Below are 18,667 nucleotides of genomic sequence, written 5' to 3' on the forward strand. Positions count from 1 at the left end.
TGATTCAATCACTATTATTATTATTATTATTATTATTATTAATAAAAATTATTTATTGGTTAAAGTGAGGTTATTTCAAGATTTAAACTGATAATAATTATAATAACGACGATAAATTATATTCCTGTATGTAATTTCTTTTTTTTTTTAATCTAATCTAAAAAGATCTGAAAACCACTTGGATAGTTTGGCTTGGATCATTTGATAGGAATGTTGATAGGAACGAGCAAACAATGTAGTAAGTCTTGACCAGTACCAAAGATGTCAAGCCACAGTATCTTGAGAATATCCCAAAGTTTGAGAGTATCCCAAATGGCGGTGTGGTTTTTGATGGGCTTTGTATTCACAGCCAGAGGAGCAGCCCTTAACCAAGACCTCTGATTTCTCACTGGTGGGCTTGTGTTGTTTGGTTACTCTCCACCAGGGTCATGATCAACTGAGCAGAAGATCTGTCAGGGGGTCAAAGAGGATAAATAAACCAGGCATGTAGTGAGGGCCACACAGAGAACTGGGCTTTCATTTTTGATCATAAGTTTGTTTCTGAGACAGCGGGAGATCCCTGTCAGCAGCTGACCACCCTCAGTAGAAATCCACGCTGATGAGTTTCTGACTTTTGCCAAACAGTTACTGGATACAGAGTTACTGCAAATAGAAACCTGGATTTACTTCAAACCGCTAAACTGAGTGAAAGTTCTTGCAGTTAATTTGGTTCACTAGGATGTTTCTGAGGGAAAGGGTGGCGTTTCTCACCCTGGGTGTGACAGTGAGTAAAAACTTGGGTGGTTGGGTAGGCCGGCATGGTCTGAAGGTTTTAGTGGATGAGCGTCTGCTGTGGATCACCACGTCGGTGTGACAGATGGGCGAAGACCCTGTAGACGTGAACACTAAATCCTGCAGGAAAAGAAAGAAAAAAAGTCAGTATAGCATTTACACCCTACTAAATCACATACTGTCAAAATGTCAACACGTATGACTGAGTGTGTGTGAGGATGGCCATTTTTCCGCACAACGCTTGAAGTTGTCAAATAGGAGTATATGGGCCTGCAGCACCTCCTAGTGATTACTTTACTCTCTACAACGAGTTACTCCTAATCTAATGTAAACCCAACTCCCATCTCATCAGCTCCATTTGTCTCAAGTCAAGAGGTCACACTGAGCAGAAGTGATACCCTAAATGAGACCACAGTGCTAACAGACGTCCAGACGGGGTCACAGTTGGAACTACGGCTCTAATGACCCACATGAATCATAAAGACCAGCCTATATATCTGCCTGTTTCCTGTCTGCATCCACAAAGTGACAAGAATAAACAGACCTGTCAACTTCATTTAGAGGAGACTGTGAGCTAATGATGGATGAGGTGTGAAAGACATGTAATGAGAGAGAGAGAAAGAAAAGAAAAGAAAAGAAAAGAAAGAAAGAAAGAAAGAAAGAAAGAAAGAAAGAAAGAAAGAAAGAAAGAAAGAAAAAGGCAGTGTGGCAGCCTCAGCAGGAGTGCTCGTGTCTTGTTTCATAAAGCACTGGCTGGAAATGTCAGTGACAGCGACCGTACGAACACAGATGAGTGCTGAGATTCTCACAGCACTGCTGCCTGCGGCTGCTCACTGACTGATAAAAATATATGAAACGCTAATTACCATACAACAACACACAGATCAACAACATCTGCACAGAGCACCTCTGAGGGAAGATTCCCTTGGTTCACATTCAACACTAGGCTTGAGCAATACGTGATTACTTACAAAGCACAGCCTGCCAGCTTACATTTAGAAACCAGAAATCAGTTTTGCTGAGCATCTTGGTTTACAACTCAACATCACAGTATGTTGCAATATTTGGAGAAAACAGAACTGCTTCAGACTGAGTCTGGTGGAGATTTGAAATCTTAGAAAAAGGCAGTTGCTTTCACTTTTGCCACTAGTTAGCACTAGTTAAGATTCTTTACGAGTCTACAGCAAGCGCTCGATATGGGCCGGTCCACATTTCCACACGGGGAGCTGATTGTTGTGGTGTCGTATTCCCCATCCATGCCCCAGTGGAGCTAGGAGACGCTTGTGTGGTATAAAAGCCGTAGTGGGAAGTGGATAATATTACACCTCAGTCAGCACCTTCTGAACACAGCTTCCCCTGACCGTAGCCTGAACGCACGCCAGCGCGCCAAACTGCAGGTTAACCCCTGCCGCTGTTTGGCCTCCGGGGGATGACACTGTAGCTTTTGGACTGGGACGTCCAGCATCACTTCCTCTATCGTCTTTCCTTTCCTCGATAATCTGTTTGGACCTTTGATATTTCCATCAGCATTTGATATACAGCAACGTTGGAGTGTCTCGTGGGTGAGTGGAAATAGGTTTCCACAACGAAATCCGAACCCTTAGCGCTAATGAAAGATGAGGGTCATTTAATCTGGTTCAATGGGGTAACCCAAGGCCTACACACTCATATACAAAACAGTGAAGGCAAGAAATATGATGAACAAAGAAATATGCCAAATTTTGTGCAATCAAATCTTTGGAAGATACTCAGTTTTGTAAGAGCACGCTAACTAAACATCCAGAAGCAGAGTGTTCCACTCTGCCTTTTGAGTCATGCCTGAGAAATAATCAGTACTTATTATTTTTGGACACACAACTACAATGTATGCCAATTAAAGTCATACAGAACTCATTTTTGACTGCTCTGCTTTTCAATTGTTTTTCTATGTAAACATGCACTAGATGGACGTGTTTGACAGTTGCGTTAACGTCTCGTGCTTTGAAGCGTCTCACTGTCTTGTGCATCACAATGTTCTAAAAATGTGGTGCTCAAGTTAAAAGTAGTTCAACTTTTAAAAAACATGTCTTAAGACAGCATTGTGCTGCTCTTCCTTTGTTTTTCTATGTAAACATGCACTAGATGGATGTCTTTTGAGCATCTCTCACATCACAGTGTTCTAAAAACGTGGTGTTCATGTTAAAAGAAGTTGCGTTTCCACTGCCTGCTTCTCAAGTTTTTCGGTTCAAAAACTGCGTGAATGGCCGCTGGCTCTGTGAAACTATAGATTCTGTAAATAAGAACTATAAAGCTGTTGGATCTGGGGTCATGGCTTAACTGACATCATCAGTAGATGCTTAAGTTTTGTAATACGACACAGACAAAGGGGGGCATTGGTGTCAAAGGCCATGTTCATACAGCAGCAGAATATGGTTGTCAGTCCTGTATTTGAGTCCTTAATACGGTTCAGTTCACACACAGTTCAGTTATTTACGGGAATGATAACCGCATTCTATAACCGAAGTCACACCCATACATTTTTAAGACTCACAACCGCATTCTCGGAAAACCTGCGCTGTTTTTTGGACAAATAGTTGTCCGTCACGTCATACAATGTGAGAGAGACGCGTCTACTGTGTGTTGCGGGTTTTCATGTTTGGTTTCGCTGATATGAGCTGCGTGTCATCTGAAGGTTTTAGATCCAGTCACTGTTCTCCACCAGAGCTGCACCCGTCAGTTTTGCATGCTACGCGCCAACTCAAACACTCTCCGCTCAGATATAAACGCTGTTGTCATTTAATGAAGATTAATTTAATGAAGATTAATTGCTCAATTACACTCTAGTCATGTTAAAAGTGATAAGACTTTTCAGTTTTATGGATGCCACCATCTTTCATATTATTTTGGTCACTGTCACTTTGCTCACTGGTAAGAGAATATGGGCTTTACTCCCATTGCACATTCATACAGACAGTATTCAAGAAGCTACTGTAAGTTGCTGTGTGAACGGGACATTTCGAGACTCACACCTGTAAGTAAATGCGGTTGTCAATCCCAAAAACCGACAGTGTGAATGTAGCCAAAGAGGTTGATAATTACTATCATTTACTGATGAAGGCCACAAGTACATATGCTATCACATGACAAATCAAGAACAACAAAAAAGAACAACAATGCTCACTTGTAGAACAGGACTGCTGTGGACATTTGGGAAAGATGTTGGCTTGTTGAGCCACAGAATGAGATCTCTGCGTGAAAGACACAGCTTGTGTAACCGGGCTCTCCCTTTAGCCTCATTCTCCTGCTTCTCCTCTACATCCCATAGACGGCTGTGGTGGAGCCGGTATGCTGATTTAAAGGACAGATATAGGGCTAACCACCTGACAAAAGAGGAAGAAAGGAAAAGAGATTTTATTATCTAAACAGCTCTTAAAGATTTCTTCATCTGCAGTAGGAAACAATGAATGTACTGCATCCTACAGCTAAATCTCACCTGAATGCACAGGGTGATGCATCCAAGTGTGGAAAAAATAAGATTCTTATTGAAAAACTCAGTTCTCAAAATATCCACTGGTTAAAGGGATAGTACATACAAAAATTAACTGTCATCATTTTCTTCATCCTCATGTCATTCCAAATCCGTATGTTTCTTTTTTTTTTCTTTGTCGAACTTAATTAAGATATTTTGACAAATGTCTCAGCGTCAGGTCATACATTTTTGGAATGACATGATGACAGAACTTTCATTTTCAGGTGATCTATGCCTTTAAATCAGAGAAAGTGTGTTTTGTATCATTTAATAGTCTCTAACATGAATGTAAATTAACTGACTTCACTAGAGTTCCCTGAAGCATGATGTTGGACATCTCAGCAGGAGACACATCGATGAAACGCAGGAAGGAAAAGCTGCTGCCTTCATCATCAGCTGTACCAATCATGCAGATGATCAGAAATAAGTGTAAGTTTTGAAAAGGACAAAATTAGAATTTAATTATGGAATAAATAAAGAGACTCACTTTTTCTGTGAAACAAGGACTGTTGAATGTGTTGTGCAGAGAATGGAGAGAGCAGAGTCTGCTTCAGCCTGAGGAGAAGAGAATGAATAAAACACAATCTAATAAAAACTCATCAAAGCTATTACCTGTGTTGTATAACAACTTTTGATGGGAGATGGAATCAACAATGCCGCACAGTTAGCGAGGAATCATGGTTAGTTCACAACAAGAACGAGAACTATAACGATAACTATATTAGAGTTCACACACCATAATAACGTTCCGTTTATTATAATTACATGCTGCAGTTATATCGTCTGCCACTTGCTGATGTTCGAGCTCTTGAAAGTCTGGTGGATTCTGATTGGCTGACAATGTTTTTCTATCATTCAACAGCTAGTAAAAAAATTGCTCTGAAAGTGATTCCAATGATACTGTTCCTCTGTGCCATTATCGTTATAATTATGGTATGGACTTGCCTAATCTCATAAAATTAAGGCAATTTACTTTATAGTTATTGTCCTTGATGTGAACAAGCCTTGAGGGAGGTACAGTAAACCTGGAAGCTACATGAAGATAAACTCACTTAGTCTTTCCGAGGTCAGAAGTGCGGAGGATGGCGTGTCGGAAGAGGAACTTGGACATGATGAAGGGCTTCAGGGACATGTGGAAAGGCGAGCGTATTTCCTGACGCTCAAACAGGTCTGGGTGGTTACAAACCTTTTAAATTTGTGAAAAACACTGTTTAAAAACTGCAGGTCTTTACTATATGTACAATGAGTTTGAAAGAACACAGGTTTTAAAGGATTAGTCGAGCCAAAAATGAAAATTATGTCATCATTTGCTCACCCTAATGTTGTTTCAATGTATGACTTCATTTCTGTGGTGGAACATACATATATTATATATATATATATATATATATATATATATATATATATATATATATATATATATATATATATATATATTATATAAAAATGTTGGTAACCAAACAGTTTTGGTTCCCATTGACAAAAAAAATACAATGGAAGTCAATGGGAACCGAAGCTATTACCAACATTTTTCAAAAAATCTTCTATTGTGTTCCACAAAATAAAAAAAGAAATGTATACATGTTTGGAACAACATGAGGCTGAGTAAATGATGACAGAATTTTTATTTTTGGTTGAACTACATCTAGCTGATAAACCCAGCCTCACCTTCCTGAACTGCATGACCAGGTTCATGAGGCTGCTGGTGGTGCTGTGGGACTGCTGGGCTGTGCCCATTGATGACTGCAGCAGGTCCTCGATGGAGATCTTGTTCTTCAGGGCCTGGTAGAGCAGCCGCTGTCTGCTGGTCAGCTGGCAGTATGTCAGGATTTCAATCTGAGATAAAGGTTTAAAAAAATAAATAACATAAGTATCACATACATAGACATTAGGCATGAAACCACAATCCATAATTCTGTCTGAGATACTGTAGGACTGTATCACCTTGTCAGAAAGCTCATTCTCCACATCCTTCTTTATTCTGCGCAGCATAAAGGGTTTTAGGATCATGTGCAATCTGGACAGCTGGTCTGAAAGGGTAAACCAGTGTAAATTATGTCTATTGGAACATGGGCAAAACATGAAGACATGTTTCAGCATGAGTGCTGCTGTTTTAATAATCAATACAATATTAAATGTTAAATCTTTGTTGTTTTGCAGCTGAAATCTCAAATAATTTAGAATTAATAAAATAATTATGTTGGCTGGCTGTTCTTTGATTTAAACATATTATAAGATCAAAATTTCTGACTCTCTCCTCACTAGCAAAGGCTAACAACTATCTTAGGACAGTAGTAGTAATAGTAGTAAGTAGCTAAATGATAAATATAATAATAATAGTAAGTAGCTAAATGATAAAACATTGCAAAGCCTAATAAAATGCTAAAATATGCTAGTAGCAACAAGCTAAAACATGCAAGTAATTTGCTAAACCTTCCAGCAACATGCTAATTTTTGCTAGCTAAGTGCTAAAACCACCTAGCAACCACATAGCAATACCCAGCAACCACCCAGAAAATCCTAGCAACCTCCCAAAGCATCTGATCTGACCTATCTGATAGACTGGATGAGGAAGGCCTTAAAACCTTGGAACTTTTCAAACTACTTCAAACTTAAAATGACTTCAAGTTCAAACTGGAAACCTTCATACTTTGACTTACTATCCCAGCTTTATCAAACCAGCTTTCTTTTTATTTATTTTTTTTTAATTTTCTTTTTTTACTAAATTGTTCAACCCTAACACATATTTCAACCTCCCTGGAGATAAAATGGACAGTAAACAAAATGGAGATAAACACAAGAGTTGACTGACTTTCATCAATAGCAGATTTGTTCTCAGCATGACTCTCGATGTCCTTGGAAAACCACTCGTTGAACTCATCGTGAGAGTCAAACAGAGTCGGCATGATGAAGTGAAGCAGGGCCCACAACTGAGGGGAAGAACAATGGCGTCAAGTTTTTCTGTGGTACTGCACTCACAGTCTCGCACACGTGGACTCTCAAACAAGGTCTCAAACACTCACCTCTGCCATCGTGTTCTGGATTGGTGTCCCTGTTAGCAGGAGGCGGTTCCTGCACTGGAATTGAAGGAGAATCTTCCATCGGACGCTGCCAAGAAGAACCAGACACAGCTACTAAGACCTCCCAAGCAAGCAGCAAGCTGAGGTTAATGGAGAATATAACTCTGCATGACAACAACGCTCAATGCTGAACTCTAATATTACAGGGATTCTCTTCAGAGCTCACGTCTTAGACTTGGTTAAGTCTTTCATTGATTACTGGGGACTTTAGAGACTTGAAAGCTCAAGAAAGCTGCTCTGACACCCTGTCGAGATTCCAATTGGGCAATAAATCATGTTCCACCACAACAGAAGCTGCTGGCACATGTGCTGTCATTTCCAGAGAGGCACAAACTCACACTCAGAGCTCGAGAGGCCCTCATTCTCTGAAGGGTTCCAGTCCAGACATGGTGTCACTGCACTAACTATGAGGACAGGAATATGAAAAATCTGAGATGCACCAGTACTGGAGACTCTCTGGAGCATCTGGAGCTTTTTATAAGCTCTTTTTCCCTTGTTGAAAGGTTCAATCAATGATGCATATCAGTTAGACAACCAGATTTTCACATTTTGGAGCTATATTCACAAGAAAATACAGTAATTAACTGGCCTATATTTGGCCATTTTAAGACTTAAGCATGAGCTGATAACCAGTTTGTTTGCCCAGTTAACAGAAGTGGCAATGCTAGTGTTTGTTACTGTGTAAAACAAAGTTTATAGCTAGTTAAGGGGTAATATTCTATCTGAGATTGAGACTGAGATATCTGAGCCCTTAATTTATTTTTTGGCTATCCTTTTAGGATAATTTGTTAAATCCAATTTGTTTGGATTTAATAATACCATTTGTCTTGTTATCATCTTACTTTGCTATGCATTAAAAAAAAAAAAAAAAAAAAATATATATATATATATATATACACACATACATATACATACATATACATATATATATACACACACATTTTAAAAACTGAAAGCCAATTACCTGGTGCTGCTTTTCAGTGCCTGGGCCTCATCCAGAACCATATACTGCCATTTCACCCTCTGGAAATACTTCACATCCTGCACCACCAGCTGATAACTGGTGATGACCACATGAAATGGTGCATTCTGGGTATAAAGAGTTTTCTACGGGAGCCAAACAGGGATAAAATACCGTTGCAGTAGTAGATTTCAATTAATCTGATATATTCAAGCAATATTCTTATGAAATGCTTACCTGGCTCCAAAATTTTCTAATAACTTTACGATCATGAGGGTTCCCCCAGTACGGTAACACCTGTGAGAAAGAGAACAAAAGAAATATTACTTGAATTTTTTTTTTTTTTTTTTTTTGCCTGATCAAATCAAATAAAGTAATAGAACATTTGAAATAAAAAAAAATTTATATATTTTATATTAATCATGAAGTTACATTATAGCTCTAATATTTCCATTTAGTACACATGTGATAAATTACATTAAAATGTAATACATTATTTGTTGTAACTTGTTTTTAATATAAAGAAAACTAATGTTTAATGAAAAACATATTTCCTTCTGACACAAAAATATGCTGCTAAAAATAAATTGTGGTGGAGTCAGTGAAAATATTGGCAGGGCAAGTATAAATCTGAACTACTGGTCTGACCAGGCCAACAAAAAGAAATAATTATTGTTCAGCCCTCTGATATTCCTCAAGTTATTCTGGCTGGGATTTTAGATACTGATGATTTGTGACATTCAGTCTGACTGGCAGGAAATTAATATTTAGGTTGCTGATATTAGTAGAACACACTATAAATGATACAACACTGCCCCCTAAGGATTACAAAAATCAAACCAGAAGTGCAATAATCTGTCATGCATTTCCTTACAGGAGAAATATGCAGAGGCTAAGAAAAAACACATTTTCCATTGTTCCGAAAATAGACGTAGTTCAGTGGGTTTATAAAAGGTTTGAGACAGTGACAGAGAGACAGAGTGGTAAAAAGGATGCCACGGCTGCAGGTGTTTCCCTGCACAGCTGCCACACTCACCTTGAATTTGGGGACAAAGCGGGAGAACTCCTGATGCCAGTTGTTGAGTGTTGAGGCAGGGGAGATGATCAAGAAGGGTCCCCAGATGTTTTCCCTCTGTCCGATAGAGCACACGAACACAAAATAAGCCAAACAGGTGCAGACGGCAGAGGGGGATGGGGGCGGAGATGGTGGGAAAGAATGAGAGAGAAGAGAGGGGTCAAAACAGGAAACAACTGAAGAACAAGGTAACATGCTAACATGGCTTCCTATGGGCCCACAGCGCTACGCTTTCATATCAAATACCAAAACTCTGTATCCTTCTCTTTTCGCAAGCCCTGGAAGTCACAGAGGGCAGCGGAGACAGCTGGATGGTTCACATCGATGCCAAAGAACTGATTTGTGGTGTCAGGGGCTTGTTTGGGAGAAATGCATATGATAGCACAGGAAAGCAGAACAGAGAGTTGTGTTTTTTTATTTAACGCTGGTGTCATATTCCCCCCAAAAAAATAAATCTTTTCCAGATTTTCGATTAGGAAATACAGTATCTTTCATGTGAAATCTGTCGGCTAGAAGATGATACAATAGAGAAGGAGAATGTTGTGCAAACCATGTTATCATGCTATGCTGTGCTAACGGTAGGGTATTAAAATATCTTAATATTCTACATTTTGATATTTATGTATTTGCTTAAAAATGGTCTGAGAAAAGAAAGATTGAGATTTTTTATTATTAGTATTATTATTACTATTTGTTATACATAGAGCCGGATAAAAAAGCAGGATATCGTGGCTATGAATTAAGAATTCATTTCCACAACTTTTTAATTAGCTCCCTTGTTGCAGGTAAATCGTGGACACAATTTACCTAAATTAAAACTAGGGAACAAATTTGTAGAAGGCAATGGTTTATTTAAAATGAGAGAACACATTAATTAAACATGGCCATGAATTAATAAGTCTTTATTATATCTTTTTTTATCATTTGAACAGACAGTCATCATTACCAAGTCCGTAATACATTTATAATTTTCTAATTATAACTACTTAATTTTCAGTCTGTTCATCACACAAAGCTATTTGCATGGCTTCAGAAAACTTGGAAAGTCAATCCTTACCTCTGCTAGATGAGCCAGTAAAGCAATGCTCTGGACAGTCTTTCCAAGCCCCATCTCATCTGCCAGAATGCCATTAATACCCTATGGGAGACAAACGAACAGAGGCATAAATCATCTTAAATCAAATCAATCTTTATAAAGCTCAAAGCATGATGGAAGGATGTGATATACATTACTGTGCAGAAGTTTGGGGTTGGTAAATATTTTAATGTTTTTGAAGTTTTCTATGCTCACCAAGACTATATTTATTTGATAAAAAATACAGTAATATAATGAAATATTATAATTTAAAATTTGATGGCGATTTTATGACAAAAATGAATTTTCAGCAGCCATTACTCTAGACTTCAGTCACATGATCCTTCAGAAATCATTCTAAAATGTTGATTTGGTGCTCAAGAAACATTTCTTATAATTATCAATGTTTTGTGGAAAATGTGACATTCTTTGATGAATAGAAAGTCCAAAAGAACACCATTTATTTTTAAAACATACATCTTTTGTGACATTATCACTTTTGACCAATTTAATGCATCCTTGCTGAATAAAATTATTCATTTTTTTTTTTTAAATCTTTTGAACGGTAGTTTATGGAGAAATAATCATAAAAGAGCATCAAAAATCACCTGTTCATAAAGATTGGCCAGCCAGTTCATGCCTTTGAGCTGGTATCCCTTAAGTTTCCCATTGAACATGGTGGGCTGAGGAATGTCTTCACCTGCTTGAATAGATGGGTTTGATAAGCTGTAGCTCTCGCCGAAGCCAGAGCCAGACATGCTAGCCGCATGCAGAGAGGCACAGCGACTGTCTTTTGCTTCCTCGTCAAACAACCTGGTCTACAGAAAAAAAAAGAGGGACATTGTAATAAGTAATTTCCAGCCAAATTCATGAGGGAAAAATGTATGATGTAATGCAAAGATATACTATATAATTCAGACTGCCACTTACTCTAGCCTGGTGGATCTGGTATGCCTCTTTTGCATTTTTAAGAGCCTGAGACTTGTAATATTCACTATCTGCAAGTGGTAAATATGGAAGGCACATGATTCTACTACACATTTCCAGAAGATCCACACCGAATGATCCATCAGAGACAGAATAAGGTCTCACCATAGTCTTCCTGGCCGACATTGACCATAACCCCTCCACCGATGTCGATCTGCCGCTGGGAGGTGTTGTCCTCAAGCTTGCGCAGGATCTCCTCCTGTGTGCCGTCTCCCCCAGCGTTCTGCTTGCCCCCCATGAAGTGAGCGTACAGCTCTGTCTGGGTGATCAGGAAGTTCAGCTTCCTCTGCTGACGCTTAGCCTGATGGGACACACAGGAAGAACTGTCAGGATGATGTTTTAGATATTTCGGCAAAATGTGATTTTTAGCATATATGTATTAATACCTCCCGCATCTCCTCATCCAGTTTGCGTTGCTCGAGAGCCTCTTTCTCAGCGCGTTTGCGGTGCTCCTTCTCCACCTTCTCATACTTCTTCCAGTACAGTAGCATCTCTTTGGTGAGGCGGCGGGCCCGTGGTAAAGTCTCTTTGCAGTTCTTCTGCGCCTGGATTGCAGCCCTCCGGACCTCACGCATACACTGGTGGGCCAACTGGAGAGGTGTAGATGTGCAATAATACAAAAATTTACAAAAAATAATATTTTGTAAATTACAAAATCCTAAAACATTCTTTTTATTTTCAGGTTTAAATAAATATTTTGAATTCCAGATTTTCAAATGTGGTCAAAATGTCTGTGACCACATTTGAAAATCTGGAATTCAAAATATTCTATTCATCAAAGTATCCTGAAAAAAATGTATGATGATTTCCACAAATGTTTTCAACATCGATAATAATAAAAAATGTTTCCTGAGCACCAAATCAGCATTTTAGAAAATTCACCTTTGCCATCAAAAGAATATATTATATTATAAAAATATATAGATAATAGAAAAGTTATTTTAAATTGTAATTATATTTCACAATATTGCTGTTTTTACTGTATTTTTGATCATATTTTTGATGCAGCCTTGCGGTGAGCATGAGACTTCTTTCAAAAAATCTTACAGACCTCAAACTTCTAAACGGAAGTTTATATAAAATATAAGCATCTCTTACCTTTCTGGCATTGGTTAAAACAAAGTTCCTTGCCGAGACTTTCTGTTTAAACGCCTGAAATGAAACAATGAAAATACAGACTAATGCATAAACAGAAGAAATAGAGGGGATTGCAAACGGTTGACCAAGAAAAACACTTGTACCTTTGGGATTTCTTTTTTGGCAATCGTGAGCCAGACTTTTCGTCTACGAGCATTGAGCTGCTCGATAGTTAAGTGCTTCTTTTTGATCATGGGAAGAGGTGCATCATGGGAAAACTTAGCAAAAATTTTAGTAATGTGCGCCCGACCCTCCATGGAGAAGTCCTCTCCCCGTTTCTTCTTCTTTTTCATCTTTTTTAACTTGGCTACAAAAGAAGAAGAACAATGAGTATTCAAATGACCAGAAAACATTTCCTGTCATCCTCTTTTGTTCCTATAGGCTTACCCTTACATTTCTTCTCTTCCTTGATTTTCTTCTTCTTGAGGCCCAGTAGGTGGCGCTGCTGCTCGTAGAAAGGATCGTGAGTAGACAGGAGGCCTGTGCTGTAGTGTTGATAGTGCTGCAGCTGTGAACACAAACACACATTACCAACACTTTCCATGAAGCCATCTATGTGGGGGCAGCCAACCCAGATTTAGCGAACACGTCGTACCTCTCTGTCAGAGTGGAACTTGCTCTGGTGGAGTTTGGTAAACTTGTGCAGGCGCAGCATGTCCTGGAGCTCTTCCCGTGACATTGTAAAGTCAGAATCATCCGAGTCAGTATCTGAATCTGTGGTGTCATCGCTCAGCAAGATGCCCTGCAAATCACAAACATTAGACTGCTTAGACATGGACATAAAAGAGAGGCACAATTAATTATAGTCTTGTGACTTCAGAGCAAAAAAAAAAAAAAAAAAAATGGTAAAATTATACCATTTATATTTCAATGTTCAAAGTTTTGCTTGCAAAACATTTGCATTCCCCTGAGAAACTTAAACATAGAAAGTATTGTGTTTCCGTGATAAATGTTCTGTTCACTCGCAGAAGCATTAAAATATAGTTTTTCATTCTACCTCATTATTTCAATAACCGTTTTTTCATTTGCTCACAAAAAATGTCTAGAGGAAAGATTTTGTGAGAGAAGCAAAGGTTTTTCAAGCAAATGCAACACAATTTTCTTTCCCATCTCAATCACCAAGCCCCCTTAGACACTTTCTCATAATTTCGGCAATTCAACCGGCAATTGTGACTACATTTTTTGTCATTGTTATTAGTTTATTTTAGTATTTTTTAAACTTTATAATCACAATTATCAGTTTTATTTTTTACTCTAAGACAGAAACAGGCTTCCATTGAGCAGAGATTGGATTTGGTTAAAGCATTTCCCAAAATCACTGTAGAGTTATCTCTATACATACCTTCATCCATTTCCTGCATTTCTTCAGTTTCGAGAAGTTATACAGACTGGCCTTGTCACTTTTGTGCTCTGAGGAAGACAGTTTGTGGTTAAAGGTGACTCATTAAAAACTTTTACCCCTAAAGAAACGAAGAGTACTTTTAAAAATACCCTGTTGAGATCACATGAGCAGCTAAATACTACTCGCTTTATCACTGTAATGAGATCAAATGTACTTGCAGCCCAAGACAGACTTGAAGTCCAAAAAGACTGCTGTACTTCCATATATACACTACCAGTCAAAAGTTTGGAAACATTACTATTTTTAATGTTTTTGAATGAAGTCTCTTATGCTCATTAAGGCTGCATTTATTTCATAATAAATACAGAAAAAAAACAATAATATTGTGAAATATTATTACAATTTAAAATTATGGTTTTCTATTTTAATATACTTTAAAATATAATTTATTTCTCTGATGCACAGCTGAATTGTCAGCATTGTTACTCCAGTCTTCAGTGTCACATGATCCTTCAGAAATCACTGTAATATGCTGACTTATTATCAATGTTGGAAACAGTTGTGCTGCTTAATATTATTTTATAACCTGTGATACTTTTTCAGCATTCTTCGATGAATAAAAAGTTAAAAAATATCAGCATTTATTTAAAATATAAATCTTTTGTAACAATATACACTACCATTCAAAAGTTTGGGGTCAGTACATTTTTTTCTTTCTTTTTTTTTTGAAAGAAATTAATACTTTTATTCAGCACGGATGTGTTAAATTGATAAAAAGTGATAATAAAGATTTATACTTTGAACAAATGCTGTTCTTTTTAACCTTTTATTCATCAATGAATCCTAAAAAAAGTATCACAGTTTCCAAAAAAATATTAAGCAACACAACTGTTTTCAACATTGATAATAACTGAGTATCAAATCAGCATATTAGAATGATTGCTGAAGGATCATGTGACAGACTGGAGTAATGATGCTGAAAATTCAGCTTTGCATCACAGAAATAAATTATATTTTAAAGTATATTAAAATAGAAAACCATAATTTTAAATTGCAATAATATTTCACAGTATCACTATTTTTACTGAATATTTGATCAAATGAATGCAGTCTTAAGAGAGTTCGTTCAAAAACATTAAAATAGTAATGTTTCCAAACTTTTGATTGGTAGTGTACATATATACAAAAATTACTTTGAAGAAGAGGATATGCATTCTTATGTTATATAACAGATGACTATTTTTTTATTTTATGTATTGTACCTTGCAGCACAGCTCCGTTGAGAGTGCCACACTCCGTCTCTCCATCTCTGCAGGAGTCCTTGGTCTCGTCCTCAAGGTTGACGTGATCTTCTTTCACTGCCAGCAGTGGGTTAGATGAGGCCAGAGAAGACCCCTCGCCCAAACCATCATCGCTGTCATCGCTGAAATAGAGAAGCGACCTTAAACAAACCTACAGTGCAGCATTTCCTATAAAAATCTACCATTAGCTACCGGTTTTAGGAATTATGGAAAATGAAGAAAACATTCTAAAACAGACATCAAAATAGCCAAGAATCACAAATAGGTTTGGGACATTATAGTGTCTAAGGGTTTTGTAGAGTCATAGAGATCATGTTGTGACTCAAATAACAGAAGGTCAAAGAGGACTGAATTACCTGGAAATGTTCTGGTTAAAAACAGCAGCAGTCTGCCTTAGAAAGGTGTCTAGGCGGAGGGATCGTTCAAGGTACTGCAGGTGAAGTGGTTTGGCCAACTTTGAGCAAGTGGCGTCTCCCACGCCATCCTGCTCTGAGGCCATAGGCAGAGGTTAAAAGAGCCTGAAACGGCGATCACTGCATAGACGATACAGAAAGTTTTTTGGTTAACTCTAAATTTAATTATGAAGATCACCTGATTTTAAAGCTCTGAAGTTGAAAACATAACTGTGACCAAACAGCAGTACAGTACCTTTGGAGAGTGAGACTTCATATTTCACAATTTTAACATTCAGTGTCACACAAATGATAAACCTGAAACAGAAAAGGATGGGATATTGACTTTAGCATTGAGTGACCAACATGTCTGCTCTTCTACAGATATGATCACATTTACAATAAGAAGACTGCATATTAATATTCAGAACTGGATGACAATAACATGTGCACATGGGATACTGACAGTGGCTGAAAGGGAATGAAGTGGATTGAAATGAACACAGCTGGTAGGTTTATTGATAGCATACTGAAATGTAATAGGGAATTTATTCCATTGTCCCAGCCGCATATGCCCTCTGTAGGGAAGCAGAGGTGCTAATCAATCTGATAACAGCCTTGTAAGGTTCAGAATCAGCTGGCCACAAGCTTGTGACTGAATTGCTTAATCTGGGCTGTTCAGATGTGCATGTGTTCAAAGACCCGATGAAACGCAGATTTTCTTTATTATTATTACACTACAATTCAAAAGTTTGGGGTCAATATGATTTTTCATGTTTTTGAAAGAAGTCTCTTAAGACTGCATTCATTTGATCAAATATTCAGTAAAAATAGTGATACTGTGAAATATTATTGCAATTTAAAATAACTGTTTTCTATTTTAATGTATTTTTCAAATCTAATTTATTCCGTGATGGCAAAGCAGCATCATTACTTCAGTCAGTGTCACACGATCCGTCAGAAATCATTCTAATATGTTGAATTGGTGCTCAAGAAACATTTGTTATTATTATCAATGCTGAAAACAGTTAAACAGCTGTTTATATTTTTGTGGAAACCGTAATACAATTTAACATGTAAAAGTTTTTACTGTCAATTTTGATCAATTTAATGCATCCTTGCTGAATAAAAGTATTAAAAACCTCCAGTTTTGAATGGTAGTGCACTTTTGTAGCTTTTAATGCTTGTGTGTCAGCTTTGAGGCCGTCTATATGATATGTACTCCTAAAGGTCATCAAAATGTACTTTCATCAGATATATGTTTAAAATAGTCTTGTCTTTAAGGAAAACAGAAAAAAAGACATTGACTCATCTTGCACTGCACTTTCTCAAATCACTAGAATGAGAATGTTTATGCCCCCAAAAACACCTGTAATGACTAGCACATCATGTTTTGTGGCTGTGTTGTAAACTAAATATTTACTCATTTTAAAATTGGCCAAGCACTTCATTAAGTCCCATCCAGCTTTCCTGTTTCAACAGAAGCATATGAAAGCAAGCATACGAAAAGAAATTTCACAAGTGAGTCAAGATGTTGCAGAAGCAGCGACATCTTTTTTCCACATTGTGACGTACATCTGAGTGAAATGGATTCTCATAAAAGAAATGTAGGACGGGGACGTGGTTCTATCCATCGGTTGTTGACTGAATGCAAACTTGCAGATGACTGTAAGAAAGGGGGTGGGGTTTAAGGGGACTAAATGATTGGAGAAATGTGGAATAAATCAGCAGAAAGAAGACTGTCGTTTCACCTGACATAAAGTTGACATTTCGATTAAAAACATGTTAAAAAAAAAAAAATGCAAGTCAGCATGAACTGAAAATTCACCATATTTTCTAAATGCATGTTACAGATAATATTGTAAGCAATTAATCTGTGCATATGTTTAATTCATTTATTAAAAATCTATTTATTTATTTGGCATCGTAATGTTTAATCTAAATATCATAACTGGAATTTCTGGTGAAAATGACAGACTTCTCACTGGTGATGTATGCCGGACTTTTCCAATTGTTTAGTCCGCTTCAACATGAACTGCAGCGACCACAACTCAAAATGCAATCAACAACCAATGCATAGATTCAAGTGCCTGGCCAATTTTTTTTCTTTTCAATCATCCATTACATGCAGATATGAAATGTCACAGTACAGAAGAAAAGATCTTTTGCTTCTTCCGTTTCATTGTGACTTTAAAAATAAAACTTGCATGGATTGATGGTTCATAATTATAAGATCAATAACATGCATTTAGAAAATAGATTGAATTTCCATTTCATGCTGACTTTAAGGACTACTGAACTCTTTCTCCAAACTCAAAGTATTATTTCTATAAAAATGTGCATTGTTTTATTGACAATGCACCACTGGAAATGGATTTACACATTTGAATCACGTAGTAATTCATCCAACTGGAAATCTCAAGCATTACATGATATTCAACCTCATATAATACTGGCTCATTTGCACAGAGTTTTGTAAACATAACTATAGCACTGACACCACACTAGTGTTTTTAGTGCCCCCCTTTAACCATTTCCTGGATGCAACATAACACATATAGCAATGGCAATGAGTTACACAATTAATGAAACTATTCTCATCGCAATAGTTTGGCAACTCATTTGGCTTTAATGCCCGTGTAAATATTTGTTACACCATCAATACACGCATTTGTAAATACTGCCAAATACTCGTCTATTTTGGTTTCTTCATTTGAGACAAACTCAGTTTATAAACCTAACGCACATTGATGACGATATGAGCGTATCCTTTTATACAAAGAGGAAATATATAGCAGTGCAAGGTGTCTCAACACACATTATAAAATCCGGGTAAAATTACTGGTACTGTACATAATATAATCGTCAGGCTGATGATTCATATCTGACTTAGCTTAGCTAGCATATTAAGCTGGCTAGGTTTAGCTAACGCTAAGCGTTTCAGCTGCCAGTGTTGCTTGTTAATCTAAATCCAGGGTTACTGTATATGTTGCTAGTTAGCAACGCTGCAATTAAAAGGTACATTCGAGTTACAACCA

General features: G+C 37.4%; 2 protein-coding genes across 4 annotated transcripts in view; one reads left to right on the forward strand and one right to left on the reverse strand.

Annotated features, from left to right (window-relative positions):
• The window catches only part of zbtb1 (zinc finger and BTB domain containing 1), a 422,399-nt gene that overhangs the window by 328,683 nt on the left and 75,049 nt on the right, over positions 1 to 18,667 (forward strand). The window lies entirely within an intron of this gene.
• Positions 1 to 18,667, reverse strand: part of ino80 (INO80 complex ATPase subunit) — a 38,601-nt gene that overhangs the window by 19,381 nt on the left and 553 nt on the right. For 2 of the 3 annotated variants that reach the window (XM_051874375.1, XM_051874374.1), the window contains exons 2-26: positions 15,886 to 15,947; positions 15,594 to 15,770; positions 15,199 to 15,359; positions 13,937 to 14,004; positions 13,190 to 13,336; positions 12,982 to 13,102; positions 12,699 to 12,901; positions 12,556 to 12,609; positions 11,844 to 12,047; positions 11,563 to 11,758; positions 11,401 to 11,468; positions 11,079 to 11,288; positions 10,453 to 10,533; positions 9,357 to 9,452; positions 8,558 to 8,617; positions 8,324 to 8,466; positions 7,303 to 7,387; positions 7,092 to 7,209; positions 6,224 to 6,309; positions 5,948 to 6,115; positions 5,332 to 5,465; positions 4,767 to 4,834; positions 4,582 to 4,675; positions 3,932 to 4,130; positions 751 to 891 (exon numbers count right to left, since the gene is read on the reverse strand). In XM_051874375.1, coding sequence (XP_051730335.1) covers positions 751 to 891; positions 3,932 to 4,130; positions 4,582 to 4,675; positions 4,767 to 4,834; positions 5,332 to 5,465; positions 5,948 to 6,115; positions 6,224 to 6,309; positions 7,092 to 7,209; positions 7,303 to 7,387; positions 8,324 to 8,466; positions 8,558 to 8,617; positions 9,357 to 9,452; positions 10,453 to 10,533; positions 11,079 to 11,288; positions 11,401 to 11,468; positions 11,563 to 11,758; positions 11,844 to 12,047; positions 12,556 to 12,609; positions 12,699 to 12,901; positions 12,982 to 13,102; positions 13,190 to 13,336; positions 13,937 to 14,004; positions 15,199 to 15,359; positions 15,594 to 15,736 — 3,048 coding nt within the window. In that variant the 5' untranslated portion in view covers positions 15,737 to 15,770; positions 15,886 to 15,947. The remainder of the gene's footprint in view (positions 1 to 750; positions 892 to 3,931; positions 4,131 to 4,581; positions 4,676 to 4,766; positions 4,835 to 5,331; positions 5,466 to 5,947; positions 6,116 to 6,223; positions 6,310 to 7,091; positions 7,210 to 7,302; positions 7,388 to 8,323; positions 8,467 to 8,557; positions 8,618 to 9,356; positions 9,453 to 10,452; positions 10,534 to 11,078; positions 11,289 to 11,400; positions 11,469 to 11,562; positions 11,759 to 11,843; positions 12,048 to 12,555; positions 12,610 to 12,698; positions 12,902 to 12,981; positions 13,103 to 13,189; positions 13,337 to 13,936; positions 14,005 to 15,198; positions 15,360 to 15,593; positions 15,771 to 15,885; positions 15,948 to 18,667) is intronic. The other variant, XM_051874376.1, reaches the window with a different exon arrangement.

The sequence above is a fragment of the Ctenopharyngodon idella genome, chromosome 20, assembly GCF_019924925.1.
Source record: "Ctenopharyngodon idella isolate HZGC_01 chromosome 20, HZGC01, whole genome shotgun sequence".
In the NCBI taxonomy this organism is placed as follows: Eukaryota; Metazoa; Chordata; class Actinopteri; order Cypriniformes; family Xenocyprididae; genus Ctenopharyngodon; species Ctenopharyngodon idella.